The following is a 21712-nucleotide window of genomic DNA, read 5'->3' on the forward strand; positions in this document are numbered from 1 at the left end:
AACTGACTAATTTAAACCAAATTCTCCTGCATGGAATACGTGGCTCCCTGGAAAAGAAGCCAAGGTGTGCTTTAAATGTCATAACCATATCATCCCTTTACAGGGTTTAAGCTGACTGAGCTACATTCACCCTTGGTTCATCAGATGCAATTCTGATATATGCAGGGGATTATGCATAGACAAAAGACAGCTGCATATATCTTGGATTGCTGCAAGAAACTACTACTACTAAATCATCATTGTGTTTAGTTGCATTGCACTTTTCACACACAGCAGAAAATCAGGGATATAAAAAGGGGCATTCTATAATAACATGCTGCTTTAAGGTTGGATTTTCAAAAATCACTCATCAATAGCTTAACTCAGCTGACTTGAATAGGAGTAGTTGGGCCAGTGCTGAGTGCTTTTGCAAAGTTCCCCCTTAGTGTATTTGCAAATGCACAGATGTATTAATCACATTAGGAAATTCAGGAAAAAAGCAGAGGACATTGCCTTTGGAGAGGCAGTTAACAGATACTCTTTCACAGTGGAGAGAGCCCATCCCACACAAACGTCTTACTGCAAAAGGGCAAGAGTGCCTTGGAATGTGCTTAGAGCCAAGATCTAACTTGCAGAGAGTGTCTTTGTTAAAATCATAATAAATGGGGGGAGAAAAATAAAACCAACACAATTCCTTGAAAATTTCCAATATGGACACCTCTATTCCGATATAATGCGCCCCGATAGAACACAAATTCAGATATAAAGCAGTAAAGCAGCGCTCTGGGAGGCGGGGCTGCGCGTTCCGGCGGATCAGCGCGTCCGGCTCAGACATGCTGCTCTGAGCGGCATGCTAAGGGTGCTGCGCTGGGGCCGAGGGGTTGGATAAGGGGCAGAGGGTCTCGGGGGCGGGGGGGGGGGCAGTCAGGGGACAGGGAGCGGGGTGGGGGTGGATGGTTTGGAGATTCTGGGAGTGGGACGGTCAGGGGACGGGGACTGTGGGCGTTGGATAGGGCACAGGAGTCCCAGGGGGCCTGTCAGGGGGTGGGGGTGTGGATAGTGGTCGGGGCAGTCAGGGGACAGGGAGCAGGAGGGCTGGGTAGGGGGAGGGATCCTGGGGGTGATTAGGGATGGGGAGGAGTCCTCTGGAGGGGGCGGTCAGGGGACAAGGAGCCGGGGGGCGTAGATAGGGGGTGGGGTCTTGGGAGGGGTGGTTAGGGACGGAGGGGTCTCTGGAGGGGGTAGTCAGGGGACAAGGAACAGGTGGATTGAATGGGTCAGGGGTTCTGAGGGGTCAGTCAGGGGGCCGGAAGTGACTATTAATAACAGAAATGTTTGAGGCCAAAGCAAATTCGATATAACGCGGTTTCACCTATAACGCATTAAGATTTTTTGGTTCCCGAGGACCGCGTTATATCGGGGTAGAGATGAACTATACAAGTCTGTACTGAACTAGCAACAAGCTGAGTTAAGGATTGTTGTGCACATTTTTACCTGATAACTCTTGCAAAGGTTTGCTGAAAGAAGGAAGACTGCATGAGATGACAGTATCGGAATCATTTCGTTAAAGTGAGACCGAAAGTTGGGGAACGTGGCAAGAAATGTATCATTATAAATTCCCTTTCAAATACCAAGAATGTGACTGACAATCAAATAAATGAAGTCATCAGTTGCTAGCACTGGGCATTCCAGATTTGCAGCCTGGGAACATCCTTACCTCCTATTTTTTCCCCGTTAAGAAATGGCATAAAAAGAAGAGAGATTGTGGGTCATGTGATTTCAGATGCTTGTCACCCTACTGAAACAGGTCTATTTTTATTGGAACTCGGTAGCTACCAACCTGTCATGCTGAACTATGTATCAGTAATAAAGCCAATAATGATGGAAAATTGGCTGTGTAAGTATAGACACTTTGTAGATCTGCTTCGAGGACTCCAGTAAAACAACAAGAATAGGACAAGGGGGTCCCTCTTACGGACTGCCACAAAGCTTTGCTTAATTAGCACAGCAATAGCTCAGGCAGAGCCAATATATTTTTGCTGGTTATGTACTTTTGGACATTTAAATTGGTCTGTTTCGAAGTGGCACTTGCTACTGATACTGCAACTAAGCTTGTGTTAAGCACGGAAAACCTAAATTCCCAGGAAGAACAAGGAAATCCAGGTCTTGAACTGTGGATAGAACATTGATACATTCCAGCTACGAAAGTCATGGAAGTTCATGCCCAAAGCCACACAGATTACTTCCCAGAGTTAGAGTGAGGTATCTGGAGGAAGTAGGCAACCAGAACTGGGATGAGAAGCAGGAGGGTTTCAATAGGCGGGACCATCTTCAAACTTGAAGTGAAGACGGGGGCAATGTACTGTACTGCCCCACTTATAGAACTTAACTGTATGTGAATCCTAATGCAAAACTAACCATAACCACCCATTTGCACTCAGATAATGACTTCTATTTGAAGATCTTAACGGCTCTGCAGGCATTTTACAAATGGAGAAAATGAGATTCAGAGAGAATTCACACAGATAGTCTATGGCAATGCTGGCCCAGAACTCAGCTGTCCTGTGCCTACCCCCAAGAACATCCTCCTTCATCCTGCTATCGCAATTACACTGCAAATTCACAGATCAATAAACAGCAGTGCATTCCGCTGATGAAAGGAAAAACCAAAAAGAAAGTTTTCAAGTGTGTCCAGTTTTGGGCCCCACACTACAAGAAGGATGTGGATAAATTGGAGAGAGTCCAGCGAAGGGCAACAAAAATGATTAGGGGTCTGGAACACATGACTTATGAGGAGAGGCTGAGGGAGCTGGGATTGTTTAGCCTGCAGAAGAGAAGAATGAGGGGGGATTTGATAGCTGCTTTCAACTACCTGAAAGGGGGTTCCAAAGAGGATGGCTCTAGACTGTTCTCAATGGTAGCAGATGACAGAACGAGGAGTAATGGTCTCAAGTTGCAGTGCGGGAGGTTTAGACTGGATATTAGGAAAAACTTTTTCACTAAGAGGGTGGTGAAACACTGGAATGCGTTACCTAGGGAGGTGGTAGAATCTCCTTCCTTAGAGGTTTTTAAGGTCAGGCTTGACAAAGCCCTGGCTGGGATGATTTAACTGGGAATTGGTCCTGCTTCGAGCAGGGCGTTGGACTAGATGACCTTCTGGGGTCCCTTCCAACCCTGATATTCTATGATTCTATGATAAGTGACTTTCCAGCAAAGAGCTGGTACAATAGTTAGAAGAAGAAATTTTCTACTGCCTCTCTGTCACCATACATGGCATTGCTCAGGTCAAAGAAAGCAAGACATCTCTGAAAGAAAAAGGTTAAAAAGTCAAGGAATAAAAAGATCACTGTTGGAGGGAATCACTGAAGCTCAAATACTTCGCAACACAATATTTATTTAAAAATAGCATAACGTGGATCTTTATGTTTGAAATGTGAACACGTATACAAGCATTTTATGTATAAATCTTGTGGTACTTTTAAAAGATATACAATATACTGTAATCAAGTTTCAGTTAAATGATTAGCAATGCTCACCGACACAGATACTTCCTCGGTTTTTCTTTTAGAGCTGGAGTCAAATAAGACATTTCGCCCTCTTCTTTCACAGTCCTGATACACAATCAGTCGGATCTGACTTGGGTCAAACTCCGGCAAAGGCCAGCTTGAATGGAAAACAAAAGGACAGAAGCATCTATTACCACAATGAGTTATTACCTCATTCCTTTTACAATTTTTGTAGGCCTGACTTTATTAAAAAATAAAATCCTACACATGCAACGGCGATTTATTAAACACTTTGAACCTATGGCAAGCATCATGCCTATGTAGATAGAGGGCCAAATCGCACACTGGTGTAAACTGGTTTAATTCAGCTAACAGTATTCATCATAGTAGCATTTCCCAATTCTCTCGGTTTTATTGTGAGTCTGGTGATTTTTAGGGTATTTTTCTTAAAGCCCCAGCTGTGGGAATCAGAGATTGCAAGGGAATCTTCGCTTTCATTTAAAAAAAAAACAAAATAAACACACACACACACAAACAAACCAAAACCCAGCGGTAGTATTTTTTTAATCCCTCATAGTTGCAGAGAAAAACTTGAAACCGTGAGGTGAGAGGCCCCGAAAGCTTCAGGAATCCAAAGGCAAATAAATAGAGCCCAACATTTCCCCCCAGTCTCGTGATTTTTAAGCCGAACCTCAGGATTTTTAATGCTTGGGGTTGGCAAAGCTGAATATCCATCAGCATTTACCTGCACAACTGAAAAGAAATACACAGAGAAATCACTCACCCTCCCCTTTTATAAGGGCCCAAAATACTGTGAAATGACACTTACAATATTGGTGTTAAAACACACGTCGTGCTTAGGCTGGTGGTGTTATTATAGATGGGTCCACACCAAAACCCTAGATTAGAATCACCCTAAACACTAGACAGTTTACAGCTGGATGCGGCTTGGGCCTTTCTCCAATTATTAGAATTGCTGCATTCCGACGCAGAGAGAAAGAGTTTGGGCCACCATCACAGGCATTATAAGATCTTGTGTTACTAGACTGGGCCTTTATTGAGATTGTGCTTTCTGGTCCCCTGAAGACACAGTTATCCCCAGCAACTCCTCCTGTAGCCTGGTGACCCCCTGCAAGCCTTCTGCATTCAGGACATCCAGTGACTTATATTAATAGGAGCTCTGCGAATTGATAGCTTGCAAGGGGTCAGGTCCACAGGGTACTTTTTACCTTCCTACAGATAGTATTGCTTTTATGGCTACATCATAAACTTATGTTATTTATATTTTTAGCATGTAAAGTAAAGTTTGCTTTGCAGCCTAAAGAGAGTGGGAGGCCATGCACCGTGACTCCACAATCCAAATAAAAAAAGAAATTACGACGGTAGGGTTGCCACCTTTCTGATGCCTTGTAACTGGACCCCTATGGTCCCGTCCCTGCTCCACCTCTCCCCCTAAGCTCCCACCCCTTCTCTGCCTCTCCCCTCAGGCCCCAACCGTGCTCCACCTCTTCCCTCGAAAGCCCCGCCTCTTCCCCCCAGATTAAAAACAAAAACAACAACAACAACAAAACCGGATACAAATGGCACCCAAGAGACACAGGCCAAAATCCAGACTGTCCAGGTGAAAACAGGACGGGTGGCAACCCTATATTATGGAGTAACTAAAAATATTAGGAATCTGTAAAAGAAATTCGTGTTACTGGTAGATTAGTCTCAGCCTGGGGGGAATTTACGCAGCAGCAATAAATACAGTTCTCTGGGTCTCTTGGGAGAGGAAGTCCATTTCCTAACAGCTTAGCCCCACAATTTAGCAACAGAGGAGAAAAAGAGAAGCTGCAGACAGGATACTATGCAACAAACAGTAAGAGGGGGAAAAAATACAAGCGAAAACTTGAGCAATGTACAACTGAAATAAGTTGATGTCCAGAGGTTTCTTTGGGGAGGAGAGTGAGAGGAAAGATTCATGGAAAAATACATTCCCTTATCTACCCATATAGCTCTAGCTATATGTTCTTTTCATAAATGGTACCTTACTATGAAGTAGCAGCCGTGTTAGTCTGTATTCGCAAAAAGAAAAGGAGTACTTGTGGCACCTTAGAGACTAACCAATTTATTTGAGTATGAGCTTTCGTGAGCTCTCTAAGGTGCCACAAGTACTCCTTTTCTTTTTGCGAATACAGACCAACACGGCTGTTACTCTGAAACCTGTCATTATGCAAGGCACTGCATTTAGTCATATGGAGTGGAAATCTATCAACTGCATGAAAAAACTGGTACAGATACAGACAGACATCATCTTCCTTTCCAAATGCAAACAGATGGACATCGTACCAAAAGGACTGAAGTTCCGATGAAGTGAGCTGTAGCTCACGAAAGCTCATGCTCAAATAAATTGGTTAGTCTCTAAGGTGCCACAAGTCCTCCTTTTCTTTTTACTATGAAGTGTAATTGCTATTTGGTTGAGATTTTCACAGCACTAGGGGATTTAGACTCACATGTACCACTCATGTTAAGAGCCTGGTCTTGTCTTGGTGTACACACATCAAGCTAGTTACCCTCAATGAAATGTAGGAGAAGGGCAAAAGACCAGCATTGCTTGCAAGCGCTGTACCCCCAATGAAAGCTGCATACCTCAAAAGCAGACCAGACTGCTAAATAACTGAATTCTACCCAAAAAAAGTACTACGCTTTGCTAGGACAGCTATTAAAATGGCACAACAGAGTCAGAGTACAGCGCTTGCAAGCAATGCTGGTCCTCTGCCCTTCTCCTACATCTCCTACCAGCAGGCCCAATCCTGCGGCCCACTGAAATCAATAGGAATTTTGCCATGACTTCAGTAGCAGCAGATTCTGGTCCATTAACACTGCAGACTCTGCAGCACTGAACAAGTTCTGACTGATAGCTGGCATGCGAATCCATTCAAGATCTGGTGATGCTCTACTTCATGTGTCACTTACTGTGAAACACAAACACACAAATATTGGTTGGGACTGCACCAGAAGAGGGTTATTTAACTGAGATAGACACCAAACCACTACATTTGGGGATGTTTGGCCCCAAGCCAACCCCCTACACTCAATCTCTAGCTACTGAGGCGGGGCCAGTAGGTAATCTCACGCTCACAGCCCCAGTAGGAACATATGGCTGGGGCATCTCCTGCCCCTAGGTAAAGTGGGTGGAAAGTTTAGAAACCATTCTCTATGAACTATGCCATTGACACTATAATAAACAGGTAATAGTAATAAAATAAATAAATAAATAATAATAATCCATTGCTTGCAAAAACATTATTTTCACTTGCCCCACTCCTTCAATGCATTTGAATTTGCTTCTCTATTAAACAAGAGCAGGACTTCTATTAGTCAGTACTTCCGACATTCAACTTTGAAATCGCTTCACTATCCTGGCAAAGAAGGGCAGGAACCATTCCAGATATTCAGGAAAGTCTGCTTATAACAAGCTCCAAGAGCAGATTACACACTAAGAGGAAAGTAAGCTAAATATAAAACCCTTGCTGCATTCTGCATCATATTTGAGCAAGATAACAAGAGCCTATTTGCTTCTCCGTTTCTGCACATGTCATTTTAACTTTCTTGATACAAGTAGTCAACGTGTGCTGTAAATCATATTCGTGATAGTCCCAGTTTAGTGTTATCTGTGTTACATAATATAGCTCTAACACACAGCTTTAGCCTTGCAAAATATTCTCTGGCAGTACTAGAGTGTTCCCTGAATTGGAAGAAACTAAAGAGTACTAGCAGACGGTTCAATAGGGACAGGCAGTAAATAGAGGCAGGCTGGCCCCTCAAACTCACACCTGTCCATTCAGCAGTTAGGGTATGTCTATACAACAATTAGACACCCATGGCTGACCTGTGCCAGCTCACTCGGGCTCACGGGGCTGTTTAATTGCAGTGTGGACATCTGGGCACAGATGGAGCCTGGGCTCTAAGACCCTGTGAGGTGGGAGGATATCAGAGCCTGAACCCTGCAAACCTGAAGCAGCTGGTACGAATCTACAGGTGGGTGCCTAATAGCATTGTAGACATATGCTTAGACACATATTTTAGCAAGAAACAGAATACACAGAGTAGTTTTGCTCTCCTGTTTAGCAGATGTAAAGTATTGTAAGGCGGACATCTAAAAAGAGCATCTGGAGAAAATATACGAACTACTGTCGGCTATATGTAGTGCGCGCTCCCAAAACAAATACTGCAGAGCAATACTCTGGGACAGATAGTCGCTGTTGTAAAAGAAAAACTTACATAGCTAAGGATCTGCCCATCTGTATTCCCAAAGTGTGGGGGATTCTCTTCACTGCAGAGGAAGATGATGGTCCAGTGGTTACAGCACTAGTCTGAGACTTGGGGTTCAAGTCTCTGCAGTGCCACAGACCTGTGTAACCTTGGGCAAATCACTTAGTTGCTCTGTGCCTCCATTCCCCATCTGTAAACCGGGTATAATGGTACTTCTCTATCTCATAGGGGTGTTGAAAGGATCAATATATTAAAGACGGTGAGGCACTCAGATACTACCATAATGGGGCTACCTATGATAGAGGGCCCAAGTAAGGCTGTCAGAACTAGTTAGCTCTTAACCCGAGACTCAAAGGATGCAAAAGGATTGCCTTGTATAATGCCCCTCTATTGCTGACAATTTCACGTGTGTGGCATAACAACCTTTGGGGAAATTATGGTAACACGCAGAGAAAACTTTTTCTTTGGGGAGGAGAGTGAGAGGAAAGATTCATAGATATACCCATATAGCTATATATTCTTTTAATAAATGGTACCTTACTATGAAGTGTAATTGCTATTTGGTTGAGGTTTTCACAGCACTCTAGGGGATTTAGACTCATGTGTAGTACTCATGTTAATGAAAGCTGTGTCTAAACCTCCCAACACTGCTGTGAAAATCTTGACTGGTTTTGTTAATGAGAAGTTTCTCATGCATAAGCCAGCTGCTGCTACTGGATCTTCCTGTGGAGCTGATTTTAAGAAATCTCAGTCGGTTGTCATGATAGAGGATTGTGATGTCACAAATTTCATATTCTGAAGGACCAACAGAGGAAGATGGGGTGGACCATTTCATTTAGCACCACAGATCACCTGTCCTGATCGTATTATTGTAGTTCCCATAGGCCTCAAATAAATACTAATAATTCGTATAGAGTGAGATTTTCACATGCACCTAAATAGTTTAGGAGCTTTTGAAAATCCCATCCGTAATTAGCAAATCGTGTAAAGAATATGGCTGTTCAAAGATGGGAAATATGAGAAAAATAGCCTCTTTAAAGCTTATATAAGCAAACAAATTATTTAAAACGCAACTCAAAATTTAAGTCATTTTCTTTAGATCTTAGCAATGAAGTGCTGGAACCTGGCCCCTAAATGGTGAAGAATGACTTGGTTCTACAGGTACACTTCCAGATATCACATAGTATGTTAGTCGAATCTGCTGCAATTAGATCGTAAAGATGGACTTCTCTCCAAAGGGTAATACTACACAACACAATCAAGTGGGTGCATCATTTTTAACTTTATCACCTTAAATGTCCTTGTCATTTCTGCTCCTGCACTGAATGGGGAAGAAGTGGGGGCATAAGGAATTCTCAGAATACTACCTGGCTGAATCACCAAACTAACGAAGTAATTTTCAAAAAGTCACAAATGTTTGCAAATCTTGTTAGAAGTAATATTGCTAAAACATCCACTCATAAAAATTCAATGGTCAGACATCTCTTGCTCTTCCTTTCCCCTCTTTGAATCCCATTGAATGTAATTTGTTTGCAAAACCATTTAAAACACCACTGCTGAGATTTGTTCAGTAGTATACAAGTCACCATTCTGAATTCCCTCTCATAAAGGATTTTCTCACACATCTCTAACACACAGCATTTGTTGCTACCACAGATATTTCTCTTGAGGGGGTTAGAGTGATCTTAAGATGATGTTACACCCCATCCCTATGGATTTAATAAATGAGAAAACACACACACAAATCCTCCCTCAGTCCATTAAAAGTTCAATTTTTTTATCTGTAACTAGAAACACACAAACCCCCCTTGTTCTTCTTTAGAATATCAACAGAACCTTTTTCACCACAGTAAGAAATTACCTTAATGATGTTTTTTCTCTTGGCAAAGATTTTACCTCAAATAAGATTTCATGTCTAAATGACTTGGGGCAGTACCAGGTTACTTTTTAATAACTAACACAACTTTTCTGGAAGTACAAATGAAATCAGAGCAAACTAATCAAGACACCAAATAAATAGAAACCTGTAACTTAAATTACCAAAAAGCAAAACCTCTTTAAATAAAGATATGGCCAGGTCTCCAAACAGCAAGCTAAAACTATCAGTCAAATTACTGTTCTCAACATCATGTTACCCATAGGTATGAAAACTGCCCAGTGATGAATCACTTCAAACTATTTTTAAAAGCATCTACGCAAATGATATTTATAGTTTACAGCAGCTTATCTGTTCTGCATGTTTTTCATGTTAGCACCTTTTTAGAACGTTGATAGGAACAGCCACACTGGAACAGAACTCGGGTCCATCTTGACTGGTGCCCTCGCTCTGATGACGACCAATGCCGGATGCTTCATAACATAGCTAGCAGGACAATGCTACGTGGGGGAGTGGGAGGAGGATATTTTTTCTTGGCCCAGCTGGTGATCAGTTACACTCCGAAGCATGGGGATTCACAGCCCTTGTGGTTTTAACTAATCTACCTGCAGATGCTATTCTTAGAGGATTATTATGTATATGGCAGTTGTGATTAGAGTCCCCAGTCCAGGATTGGGACCCCATTATGTTAAGTCTTGAACAAACATATAACAAAAAGTTTGTCCCTGTCCTGAAGAGCTTAGATTCTAAGTCTAAAGGTGTAATCCATTTCTGAAATCTTTCTAAGCTGTATGCATTTAAAATATCCTGCAGCAGAGAGTTACACAGTTTAGCTACAAGTTGCATAAAATATATATTCTTCTATTAGGTGTACATGTGCTGCCTATTGATTTTGAGAGCCCCTCAGTTATTTTATTATGGGGAGAAGTAAACAGGAGCACCATAATGGCCTTCTATGTACCATTCATTACATTATCGCTATTACTGCTGATCTTGTTCCATCCCTTGTCACCTTAAGGATTTCCTTTCCTTTACCACTCCCCAATCCTCCAGACATTTTTGCTGTGTGCTCCTGGATCTTTTCCATGCCTATGCCTTTGAGAAGATGTGACAAAAAAAAAAAAAATGGAATGCAGGACTTGGAGCGAGGACATACCATGTTCTCGAACATTTTCTCACCACAAGTGAGTAACTCACTCACTGTTTTGACTGCTACTGTACTTATACAGACATATGTTGAACTATCCAGGACACATAGATCTTCTTCCTGAAAGAGTACAACTAATTTGGAACCCATCAGGTAAATAACGGGTGGTGTGTTGACAGTATTTCCAGTTTTAATGTAGCCATTTTTGCAAGAGACACCAGAAATGCAAATGAAAGGAATTATCCAAGAATAGGGAATCCAGTTCATACCACTGCTTTGCATTCATGGTGTTTTCAGCAAGGAGTTCTACTTAAATTTCTGAGATGTAATATGGCCTTATGGTTGCAGATGGGGGAAGGAGATAAGGAGATTCCATTGCTAGTGCAATTACAGGACCAACACTTAGAAAAGCTTTGCAAGGTACAGTTGTCCTTAAAAGGTCTCAGGCTGTTGCAGGGTTGTGTGTTCATTTTGGTGAATTTTAGGATGTACGGCCCAATCCCGCAGAGAAAATTCTGACCTATGTGATTTGACAAAGGCCACAGTCAGGGTCAGCTGATTGGGAGGCAGCTTACCCTACTGCCCTCGTCGACACTGCCTCCTACAGCTGTGAACTTAGTCTGGGATCTTCCAACAATCAAGGGTCTGTGGCTATGGATGGCTGTCAGGGAATAAGCTATGATCTCTAAAGCAGGATCACTGACAAGCTTTTATCCCTAGCCATTGGTTTGAAGAGGTTACGTTTTCAAGGCTTGACACGAGGAAGAGGGCTAGAAGCTGACTTTTCTTGTAAATGAAAGCTGAGTCTGCTCTTTTACATTTCTTGGTGCTCCAACCCTGGAAGGAGGAAGGGCACAGCTGCAGGCTGCAAATGCCAGCTTTGTGTCACATCTATAAATCTGTCTCATTGATCTAGCAGTTTAGCAATCCTCACTTTGAGTAACTGTAATACCCAGTCCCTGGGATCCTTGTGTTGCTTGCACTGTGCACATACTGTACCATTGGTCACACAGAAAACGGTCAGACATTCTGTACTCTGTACAGTATACCGGGACCTAAACTTCAGCTGGTTTCCACCTTTACTGGCTCCTAAATTCTAACTTGCTGTCTGAGTCCCTAGCTGCAAACTACACTAACTTCGTTTGTTTTCATTTTTAACTCCCACCTGTTAGTCACTTGCCTCTGTTTATCCGTTCAGCTCTCACTTGGATGCCTAATTCACACTTTAAACTCCAATACACCCTAAATGCCTTTTTAAATATGGACTTAGTTCTTCTTTGCTGGCCCCCGAGAAAAAGTACTCAGAATATAAAAACACAGTATAGACTGGTTAACCATATTATAATTAACACGTTAACCTGCAATCATCTTGAGACTGTGAAAATAAATACCCCAGAAGGTTTGTGAAAAGGATTAAATATGTTGACCATCTTTACAACTTGACTTCCAGCAATCAAGAATTTAAAGTCAACACTAGCAATTCCTCAACATAGATTTTTGGGTATATTTAATGCATGCCATTCCAGAAAACACCTAGTTAGTTTCAAGAGAATTTACAAACACACACACACAGACACACACACTTTCCCTAATTTGTTCTTTTGGAAAACCAGTCTGTAATATATAAAAACACACAAAAAGCAAGATTAGTCCCTTCAGATTAAATTCATTAGCCCTGAACACAACACTTTTACACAACACAACATTATTTTAGCACATCAGCATTAGCCTTTGCAAAATTATAGCAAATGGCATTAATTTAAGGTATTTTTAAAATGCAGAATAGTGCCACTCTATATACAGCTATAGGCATTATCAACTATATCTATTTTAGAAAGCATGACATTTCTATAAAAAAATGTGGTATGGCATCAGATCTATTGTTAAGATATTTAGTAACCAAATTGTTAAAATAATTTCAATAACGTGAGGATTTATCATACCTGGGAAGCATCTTTGTCCCCCAAGCAGTTCCACTTTTCAGAATCCCTATAAACTCCTGTTATGCCCAGCTGCCAACCCAGGTTAATAATAGCAATGAGCCATATTCATCCAAAACCACAAGACTGTCAGGTGACATATTGAGAGGTCTGAATTTAACTCAAACAAAAGACTCTCCATGCGGCAATGCAAAAAGCTTAATCCTGGCAACCGGATCATAAAACCAGCCTTAAAGAAAGCAGATCCCTGAAGCAAAATATGGACTTTTCCACAAGGATCCATCTACACTGTCCTATAGTTTCATAACCAATATCCTGTCCTTCCATTCCGCTGCCCAGTCCAGGATCTTTACTAAAGTAAACATTGTCTGTTTTTCCAGTTCCTTTGTCTCCTCAAGTGTATTACTGCGGAGGAGAGAAGATCAGTCTAATTCATTTGATAGCTAAGTGCTGCTTTGGCAGTCAACGTAGGCTGTACATGCCAGTTTAAATCTATCCTTCTTCTTTAGTGAATCCAATATGGGTTGAGCCTCATGACCAGAATTCCCTGGCAATTGTGGCTGCAGTTCTAAACCCCCAGGATCCACATTTGTCAGGAATTCAGACTGATCGAAGAAGAGGGGAGAAAAACAAAGCAGCTTGCTCTCAGACACCTCCCCCTTGACATTCTTGGAAGCTGCAGGATGCTCCAGTCCAACCCAGGCTGACAGGCTGAGCCAGGCGAGTGGAAAAGCAAGCACTAATAGCCATCATGTGACCCAGAGCTGTCAGTATATGCCACCTGGATCTGCAATGACCCTGCCAGCCAATCCCAGCTCTGCTAGGATTCATGCACACAGATTTCACCATTAAAATAAGGCCTTTAAAGGTTTAACAGGATAGGGTGCCTGCTTTATACTGGAAATCCAAAAATGATGCCTACAATTATTCACAGTTATTGCACAGGTTTGGATTGTTGATACACAGTTACAATGCAGAACTGAAGTATGTTTCATGCTAAGTGAAAAAGGAAACATTTCATGTTTTCCAGCAACCTCTATCTTTCCCCACCATCAATCTCCAATAGGAACAAAGAAGGCACTGTATGCTCTATAGAGGCTCATTAAGATTACAAGTAATCAGGAACAGTCAAGACAATTGGATGGCAATATACAGATTAGAAACAGGAGATGTGTAATAAGACCTGCTAAGAAATCCTGACCAGCTTCAGAGCTGTAAACAAGGTTTCATAACTGCTCTTGGGGTAACCCCTGGCCATAGATGGAAGCTGTTTGGTAATACCATCACAAGAGCAAAAAGCTCAGTGTTTACAGGATTTGTCCCAAAATCTTTGGAATTGGGTGGACAGTGAAACATCCAGAAAGGTTCAGCGTGTGTGTGTGTGTGTGAGTGTGAAAAAGTAGGATATATGCAGAGGTAGAAAAACAACACACAGTGGGGACCATCATCCTTAAAAATCTGGGAGGAACCCCACTTTAATTTTACTCTGTATCTGGAAACTTAAGGGTTTTGCTAGCACCTAGGATACACAGGGAGTTATCAGAATCGGTTTTCCAACATTAGGATTTTCTGCAGCATCCCCCACATCGCAAAATGCACTACTACTGCTAATCCCTTAATTTCATAGAAGCGGAATGAGCTAATACATAGCTTCACAAACGTCATTCCTGGAGCCTGTCCTGCAGAGGATTTCCTACCTTCCAGGGTGAATTCCATTGAAGAACACAGAGTTCCTGTACAAACAGATACCCCTGTGGAACACGCAGAATGTTAGGACTCCAAGGGCAAATCCCTCGCTCCACTGAAGCCAATTGCAAAAATCCCACTGGTTTCAGTGGAGTCAGGATTTCACCTCAAAACTCTACTTGAGTGGTGACTTTTTGATCCCTTGTAATGGGAAAAGGAAATAAATACCAGAAGTAGAAACTCAGTATAACATCCTGAACTACAATCTCTTGTGCTCATTAGAGTGACCAAAATTAAGGACCAAAGCTCTGATCCTGCAAACAGTTATGCATATGTTTGACATAACACCTAACTAGCGAGTAATCCCAGTGGAATCAGCAGAACTACTCAAATGAGAAAAGCTAATCATGTGAGAAATTGCGGGCGGGATTGGTGCCTTAAACTCAGATTCTGCCTTTCATACTCTCAGCTCCCTTATAGATGATAACATTTGACCCTAAGTTATCTTCTTGCTTACCAAGGGGCATAACTAATAATACAGTAACATGCTCTTGCTAGAATGAAATTGCTTGAAAACCATCTATGTTATGTGCTCTGTATGCACTGCTCTCTATAAAAGTCAATGATGTCAAAAGTGACCTTTTTTCCTAGGGATGCAGCAGTGATGAGTTGAGCCCAATGTATTATGTAAACATTTATTTACAGGAGTAACGCCTGAAGTTTCCATATTATCTCACAGTAACTTGAGGCACATTAAAGAGACAAGCTTTGAAAGACGATGCAGCCACAGTCTAACAAGTGAGCAGGAAAAAAATCTGAATGGATATCACTCAAGATGTGCTAAGTGAAGTCAAGCCTCAGAACTACAGACAGACAGCAACAACTACCGCATCCTATACTGACAATCCTCTGTATGTTTCAGGAAGGCCATAGGATAAGTTAGAAACACCACCACCATGATGCATACATACAGAAACAGTCAACCTTTTCCTGGATGGCTACCCGAGACACATCCTGTTCCACAGAGATATATGCGTACCCCACTTCACCTGAGGACCATGGGAGTTTCTGGTCCCATAAGGAGCACAAGATCAGGCTCGGAGTTAGTAAAGTAGATCTAATTACACTATTGGTTATTTCCCATACACAGTTGTGTCCTCTTCCCTGTGCTATTAGCATGGAATTAATTTTGTGATAGAGATGCAGCTTCTAATACTGATAGGTGCCTCCATGAAAAAGGATTTCTAAAAATTTTGTAGGTCAGAGAGAGTTGTCTTAGTTTCCCATTTAAGCCAATATTTTCAGAGTTGTCTTAGTTTCCCATTTAGGCCAATATTTTCCTATTGACTTCAACAATGGATACAGATGCTCAGCACCTCTGAAAAATCAGGCTGTTTATTTAGGGGCTTAAATATCAATTTAGGCAACACAGCTGGTAAATACTTTAAAAGTTCAAAGTTCAAAAGCAAAATTTGCCAAAATGTCCTTCCTGAGGCCTCAATCCCACAATGAACTCCATGATAGAGGATCCTAGGCTCTCTGCACACTGAAGGCCTGCCTAGATGCAGGGGTCTCTTTGCATGTAGCAGCATCCAGGATTGAAGCCGGAGGTTTCATCCTTAAGTCATTGGGGCTTCCTGCACAGATCACAATACTAGATTGTTACAAACTAAGGCAACAAAGTACAGCTAAACCAGAATAAAATAACCACTCACACAGAAAGGCGTTTATTGCCTTTACTGTATACGGAGTCAAAACTGCAGCCAAAGCATAAATGCAATTTTGGGGAACAAATCACCTGATTCTAAATTCTTGAGATAAAAGTTTATTCGAACCCCAAGTTCAGGCTAAATAAAGGAGTTTCAGCCATTTTGTCCAATAGTAGAGAACACAATGAATTATTTTTGCTTAGAATTTGTCTTACGTAAGTAAAGTTCCCTCACATGCTTGGTGCATTTACACCAAAAACCAAAGCCAAGAAATGGTCCTATCTTTGGCTAGTAATGCAAGATGATAGAAGCTTGAAGCTAGGGCAGAAAAACATAATGAAAAACCAATGATGATTTGATTTGAAACCTGATTAGAAATATGGAATTACTATTGAGCTAGACTTAAAATTTTTTGCTTTATGTGCATTTTTGGATCATTGTAGAGAAGAACTACTGAATTCCTTGCTGGCTGGGAAAAGAAACTGACAGTATTGAATAGAGAACCGTAAAGGTGTGGAATTGGAATATATGTATATGAATCCAGGCTCTCTCAGCAGCTTAAAGTTAGCAGCAACCAAGATAATCAGGAAGAAGGAAGGCAACCCATATTGCCTCAGCAAGATAACTGAAAGAGCTGCATTTTCTACCAATCTAGAGAAACTTTTAAGAGGATCATAGAATCATAGATCCTGTCAACCTGCTTAGGCCCCCAGATTTATCTTCCTTAAAGAACACTAGACCCTATGGTTTCCAGTAAGAAATGCTTTTATATATATAAATAATAACAAATCTTTAACGTAGGACCGAATCCTACAAACCCTTTACGCATGGTGCTCACACTAAGCCAAGAAGACTTCAAGTTGGAGTAATTACTTTTCTTGACAGTGTAAAGGGACTTGACCCTAAATAAGAATCTGACACAAAGAGACCTTGTGCAATGCCTCATGGGATTTACCTTCCTTTTCACATGGTAAATGTTTGAGCTTGAGCAGGACGGTGTCCCCCTTTAAAAACTACATGAAAAATTAAGAAAGTAAAGATGCCTAATGTAAAAATAAACCATCAGAGAAAGAATCTAATGCATAGTTAAACTACACTGGAACACTGGTGTTTGTTTTGTATCCAGTTTCCAACTGCCATCTCCTATAAATAAGACATGAGACACCAAACAAACCTACATAATACCAACTGGTACTGCAAAACAACAGGGCATTTTTTCCCCTGCCAAACAGTTATTTTATTGTGCACTCCCAAGTAATCAGAGAGCTGAATAATCTCTCCCTGTAGCTATTAAAAATAAAGAGTAAATAGTTTAGTGTTGTGTGTATTTAATGGAAAGTTTTGGGAAAAAATCCCAACACAAATCACTCCCGATAGATATAAATAGTTATTATAATAGAGTGTGGAACATGAACTTGTCTTCACTTAGGTCATATATTTAAAAAGCAAATGAAATTCTCTTGTCTGGAAAGGATGCCTTTTTTAGTGTGTTGATTTTTTTCTGTGTAATTCTGGCAATGTTTTCTTTGATCCTTAAACCCATGTACAAAACTTTTGCCTCTGTCTTCCCATCCCTTCTGCATAGTCTTAAAGACAACCTAACATTCAATGGTAAAGCATCTACATTTAACTTCTACATAAAATTACTCTGCACACAATATGTTGCATTTCCCCCATTAAAACTAGCATCAACACTTCCTGCAAGTTCCCAACACTGTGAATTATCAATATGAAAAACTAATTTTGGCTGTTTCACAGTGCAGGACACGAAGCAATTTCAATGCAACTCAAGGTACTTGAAAAAAACAAGGTTACTAGCTTAAGTTTATGAGTTGCTAAGCCGATTTCTTACATGAATAAACGGTGACTTCGTATTTTAAAATTTTGGAGGTCATATATATGTTGAATACATCAAAGAACTCAAAAAGGGCACACTGTGAAGATATGAAAACATTTACTATCAATAGAGATAGTCTGAATACAAGATCTCTGCTGCCACTGAATCTGAAGGTGTGTGGGCCAGCTTCTCAGCGGATATAAATCAGCAAAATTCCATCACAGAATCATCAATTTCCAACATTCAAAAATCATGAATCAGGCCCCCAAAATAACAAAATTATCTTAAGAATCATGAGATTTTAAAAACAATAATACATTTTGGGTTCTTTTTATTTCTCTTCTGGTTTTTTGAGCCTTTGGGAGTCATGTTCTCAAGCTTTTCTCTGCAAGAAGGCTAGAAAAGGTTGTGGTTTGGTTTTTTTTTTAAATCAATTAAATCTGGCACTCTCCTAATAATATGCCTCCAGGAGCCAGAGCTTTAAGAAAAACAAGTATTGTAAGACTCTTGATAAAACTTGTGATAGCTGGCAATACTGCTATTACTTCCATGGAGCTTCCATGTTGATTTACACCACCTTAGCACCCTGATGGCCTATCATCTGCTTCTATATCAAGAAAAAGTAAATATTTTATTAAACAGTCATGTAACTTCCTAACAAACAGACCAATTATAAAAGATTATGGATAGAAGTATCCATACCCTATAAATACCAATGTACCCATACAGCATATATCCACACACTTAATATCAAAACACCTCTCTTGGCTGGCATCGTGGCAGCAGGAGACCAGGCACAATATGGGATCCCTGCTTTTTACACAAGACATGAAGGTGATATCACTGAGATCCAAACAAAGGTCACCGATTGCACCATGTTTTCCTCCTTCCTGTCTGGTCAATTGATAGGAGAATATTAAATGAAACCATCTGTTTTCTCCTGTAAGGGTGCGTGACCATTCCAGAACTCAAGGGCTCTGGAAAATGACAGAATGACTGGGAAACTGTCAGGTCTGCCTGAAGAATTCCCCATGTGCAGCAAACCAAGTTGAGTGTATTTTTTTTTTCATTCCCCTCTGTCTCCAGCTACAGCTCAGCCAGTCACCCTGGAATTCAAGGACTCATCTAAGCAACATGGACAGAGAGATGGATAGGACCTCCCTCCTCACAAGGGGACGTTCTCTGCCATTGCTCTACCTGACGACTACCACCTCAAGTCAGTACTACCAACTCTCACAATTTTATTGTGAATCTGACAACACTTGGTGTTTTTCTTAAAGCCCCAGCTCCGGTAGTCAGGTGATCACGGGACAATCTCAGCTTTCATTTAAAAAGAAAAAAGTACCTAGCCCTTGTGGTTGCAGAGAAAAGCTTGACAAAGACTCAAAAACCAGAAGGCAAAAAAAACGTATTTTTAAAATCTCATGATTGTTGAATGCATGGAGTTTACAATACTGCAGCTGCTATTATATAGTATTTGGAGCATCACTGATTTGCTGTGCTGATTCTAGCAAACTGCATGCCACGCCACTCCGGTAGGTAACTTGTTGACCAGCAGAGCAGATTTCCCCAAAGCTAGCAGCCATACACTGCTTTGTAACCCAAAAAGACCATAACCAACAAACTCATGTTCAACAGGACTGCTGTCCAGCTCAGGGGATACACAGATGACCCCTGGTGGACATCTAAATCCTGCAACCACTGTGTGAGAAAAGACTCCAGCTCTAGGGGATGAGGGCAGGCAAGCCAGTCTCATGCAGACTGAGGTTCCCAATAGGGTTGCCAACTATCTAATGGCACAAAACCGAAAACCGGACACCTGGCAACCCTAGTTCCCAATGACCACCCCAGAAGATCCACACATGCTGCTCTGGAGCCCAGTACATGACAGAAGTTGCCAGCATTAACGAAGCAACCTGTTTATATATTTTAAAAACATGCTGCAGGGTTTGTTTCCCAAATCTTATAAGGAAAAAATACTGCCTTGCTTGTGAAATTGATATGGCTTGAACATGTAGTGCAGGGATTTGAGCGTTCTTTGGCCATAGTCCACGTCCATATAATTGATTAAGGTGGCTGCACTTGTGACTAGGCGATAATTGAGAACCCAATAAATCTCCAGACAAGTATGTGCCAGCCGGACTTGGAAAGCGATTGCAACAGAGCCTCTGTAACTTGATGCAATTAAAAAAAATAAATCAAAATTAAAACAGGCTATTAGTTATTTTTCACCCACAAATGCCAAACCAGCCTGAATGCCTCATCCTGCATTCCTTGGCCACCAATTGCATCTCCAGCTGGAATCAAAGGAAGCGGGGGGGGGGGGGGGGAGACAAAGACTGATATCTTTTAAAAAGTCCTCCAGTGTCTTGAAAACACACGTGTAAACTTGACCACTGGGATTTTTTCCAACAGCTCCATCCATTCCCCTCTGTCGCCCCACCCCATGTACAATTCTTAGAGTGTAGATTCTCCTGCAGTTTATTCAATCTATTATCCTGGAGAAAAAATGATTCAGGATTTCTCACACAAGGAACCAGAGTAGCAGCCGTGTTAGTCTGTATTCGCAAAAAGAAAAGGAGCACTAGTGGCACCTTAGAGACTAACCAATTTATTTGAGCATAAGCTTTTGTGAGTTACACCTCACTTCATCAGTTTTCCACTGCATGCATCCAATGAAGTGAGCTGTAGCTCACAAAAGCTTATGCTCAAATAAATTGGTTAGTCTCTAAGGTGCCACAAGTACTCCTTTTCTTTTCACATAAGGAAGAGCAGTGATCCTCCAAAGATTCACAATGATAAGGGTATGAGTAACATTTTACTCCATCCCTCATGTGACCACTTAATTATGTGTTGATTCATTCAGTCATGAGATACCAATGTGACGCAAGCAAATAAGGATGCAAGCCCTAACACCAAAGAAAGAGTCATGCCTGTTCTGCCAGTTTCTATATTAGCAAACCACAGAGGGGACATCCAGTTCTGACAGACAAAATGGACATTTCTTTACATATAAGCCAATCGCCAAATCACTTCTTTTGCTAAGAAACAAACACTGAAATGGTCTGGGAGTTGGGTGCCCAAGAGACCCCTGTTCATTTTATCCCATCACAGAAGTTAAGACAAGCGGGGATATTCTGATTCTTAAATTCTTCAGAGAGTGAACCTTGCAAGGAATGTAGGTAGAGCTCTCTGAGAACAGGCCCTTTCCTCTGGTGATCAAGGTCTGAGCTGTTTCAGGATATGATGCACTTATTTTATTTTAAGCATATGAGCAACTTTCCTAGGGTACGATCCTGGCCACGGCAATATTTTTCAGGTTTCCTTTTGCCAGACAGCTTTTTTGTACTGGGCCTGGCTGCTGTAGCAACAGACACTTTAAAAAAAGAAAAACAAATCAATTTTCATTATAATGTAAACCAATTTACAAATGGTGTGGATATTTACAACAGGAAAAGTTGGAGGAAATTAATCTACATGTATTTACTTGAACTAAAGCCTGACGTATTGACACTTAAAATATTTTAACACTTTCAGTGTAAAATCTGGTTTCACAGTCAGTGTTACTCGGTGTACATTAACTCATTATGTTATTAGATCATTTATAAAAATGTTCATATAAAACTGACATTAAGCAATGGTGAACTAATGATTTTTCCACAGACTATATTTTATTTCATTTTGATGTGTTAGATACCTACAGCTTATTTCCATGGGAAAAATACTGCATGGGATATTTATATACAACCTCGAATCTTTACTAGAGAATTTATTT

General features: G+C 41.1%; 1 protein-coding gene across 5 annotated transcripts in view; it reads right to left on the reverse strand.

Annotated features, from left to right (window-relative positions):
- FNIP1 (folliculin interacting protein 1) overlaps positions 1–21712 on the reverse strand; it is a 93915-nt gene that overhangs the window by 51406 nt on the left and 20797 nt on the right. For 4 of the 5 annotated variants that reach the window (XR_012160222.1, XM_073355620.1, XM_073355618.1 and 1 more), the window contains exon 2: positions 3516–3642. Coding sequence is in view for 4 of the 5 variants with exons in the window: in XM_073355620.1 (XP_073211721.1) it covers positions 3516–3642 (127 nt within the window). In the remaining variant the exon portion in view is untranslated. Of the gene's footprint in view, positions 1–3515; positions 3643–12708; positions 13476–21712 lie in introns of those variants that run through there. The other variant, XM_073355619.1, reaches the window with a different exon arrangement.

This window comes from Lepidochelys kempii, chromosome 8 (genome assembly GCF_965140265.1).
Source record: "Lepidochelys kempii isolate rLepKem1 chromosome 8, rLepKem1.hap2, whole genome shotgun sequence".
Taxonomy (NCBI): Eukaryota; Metazoa; Chordata; order Testudines; family Cheloniidae; genus Lepidochelys; species Lepidochelys kempii.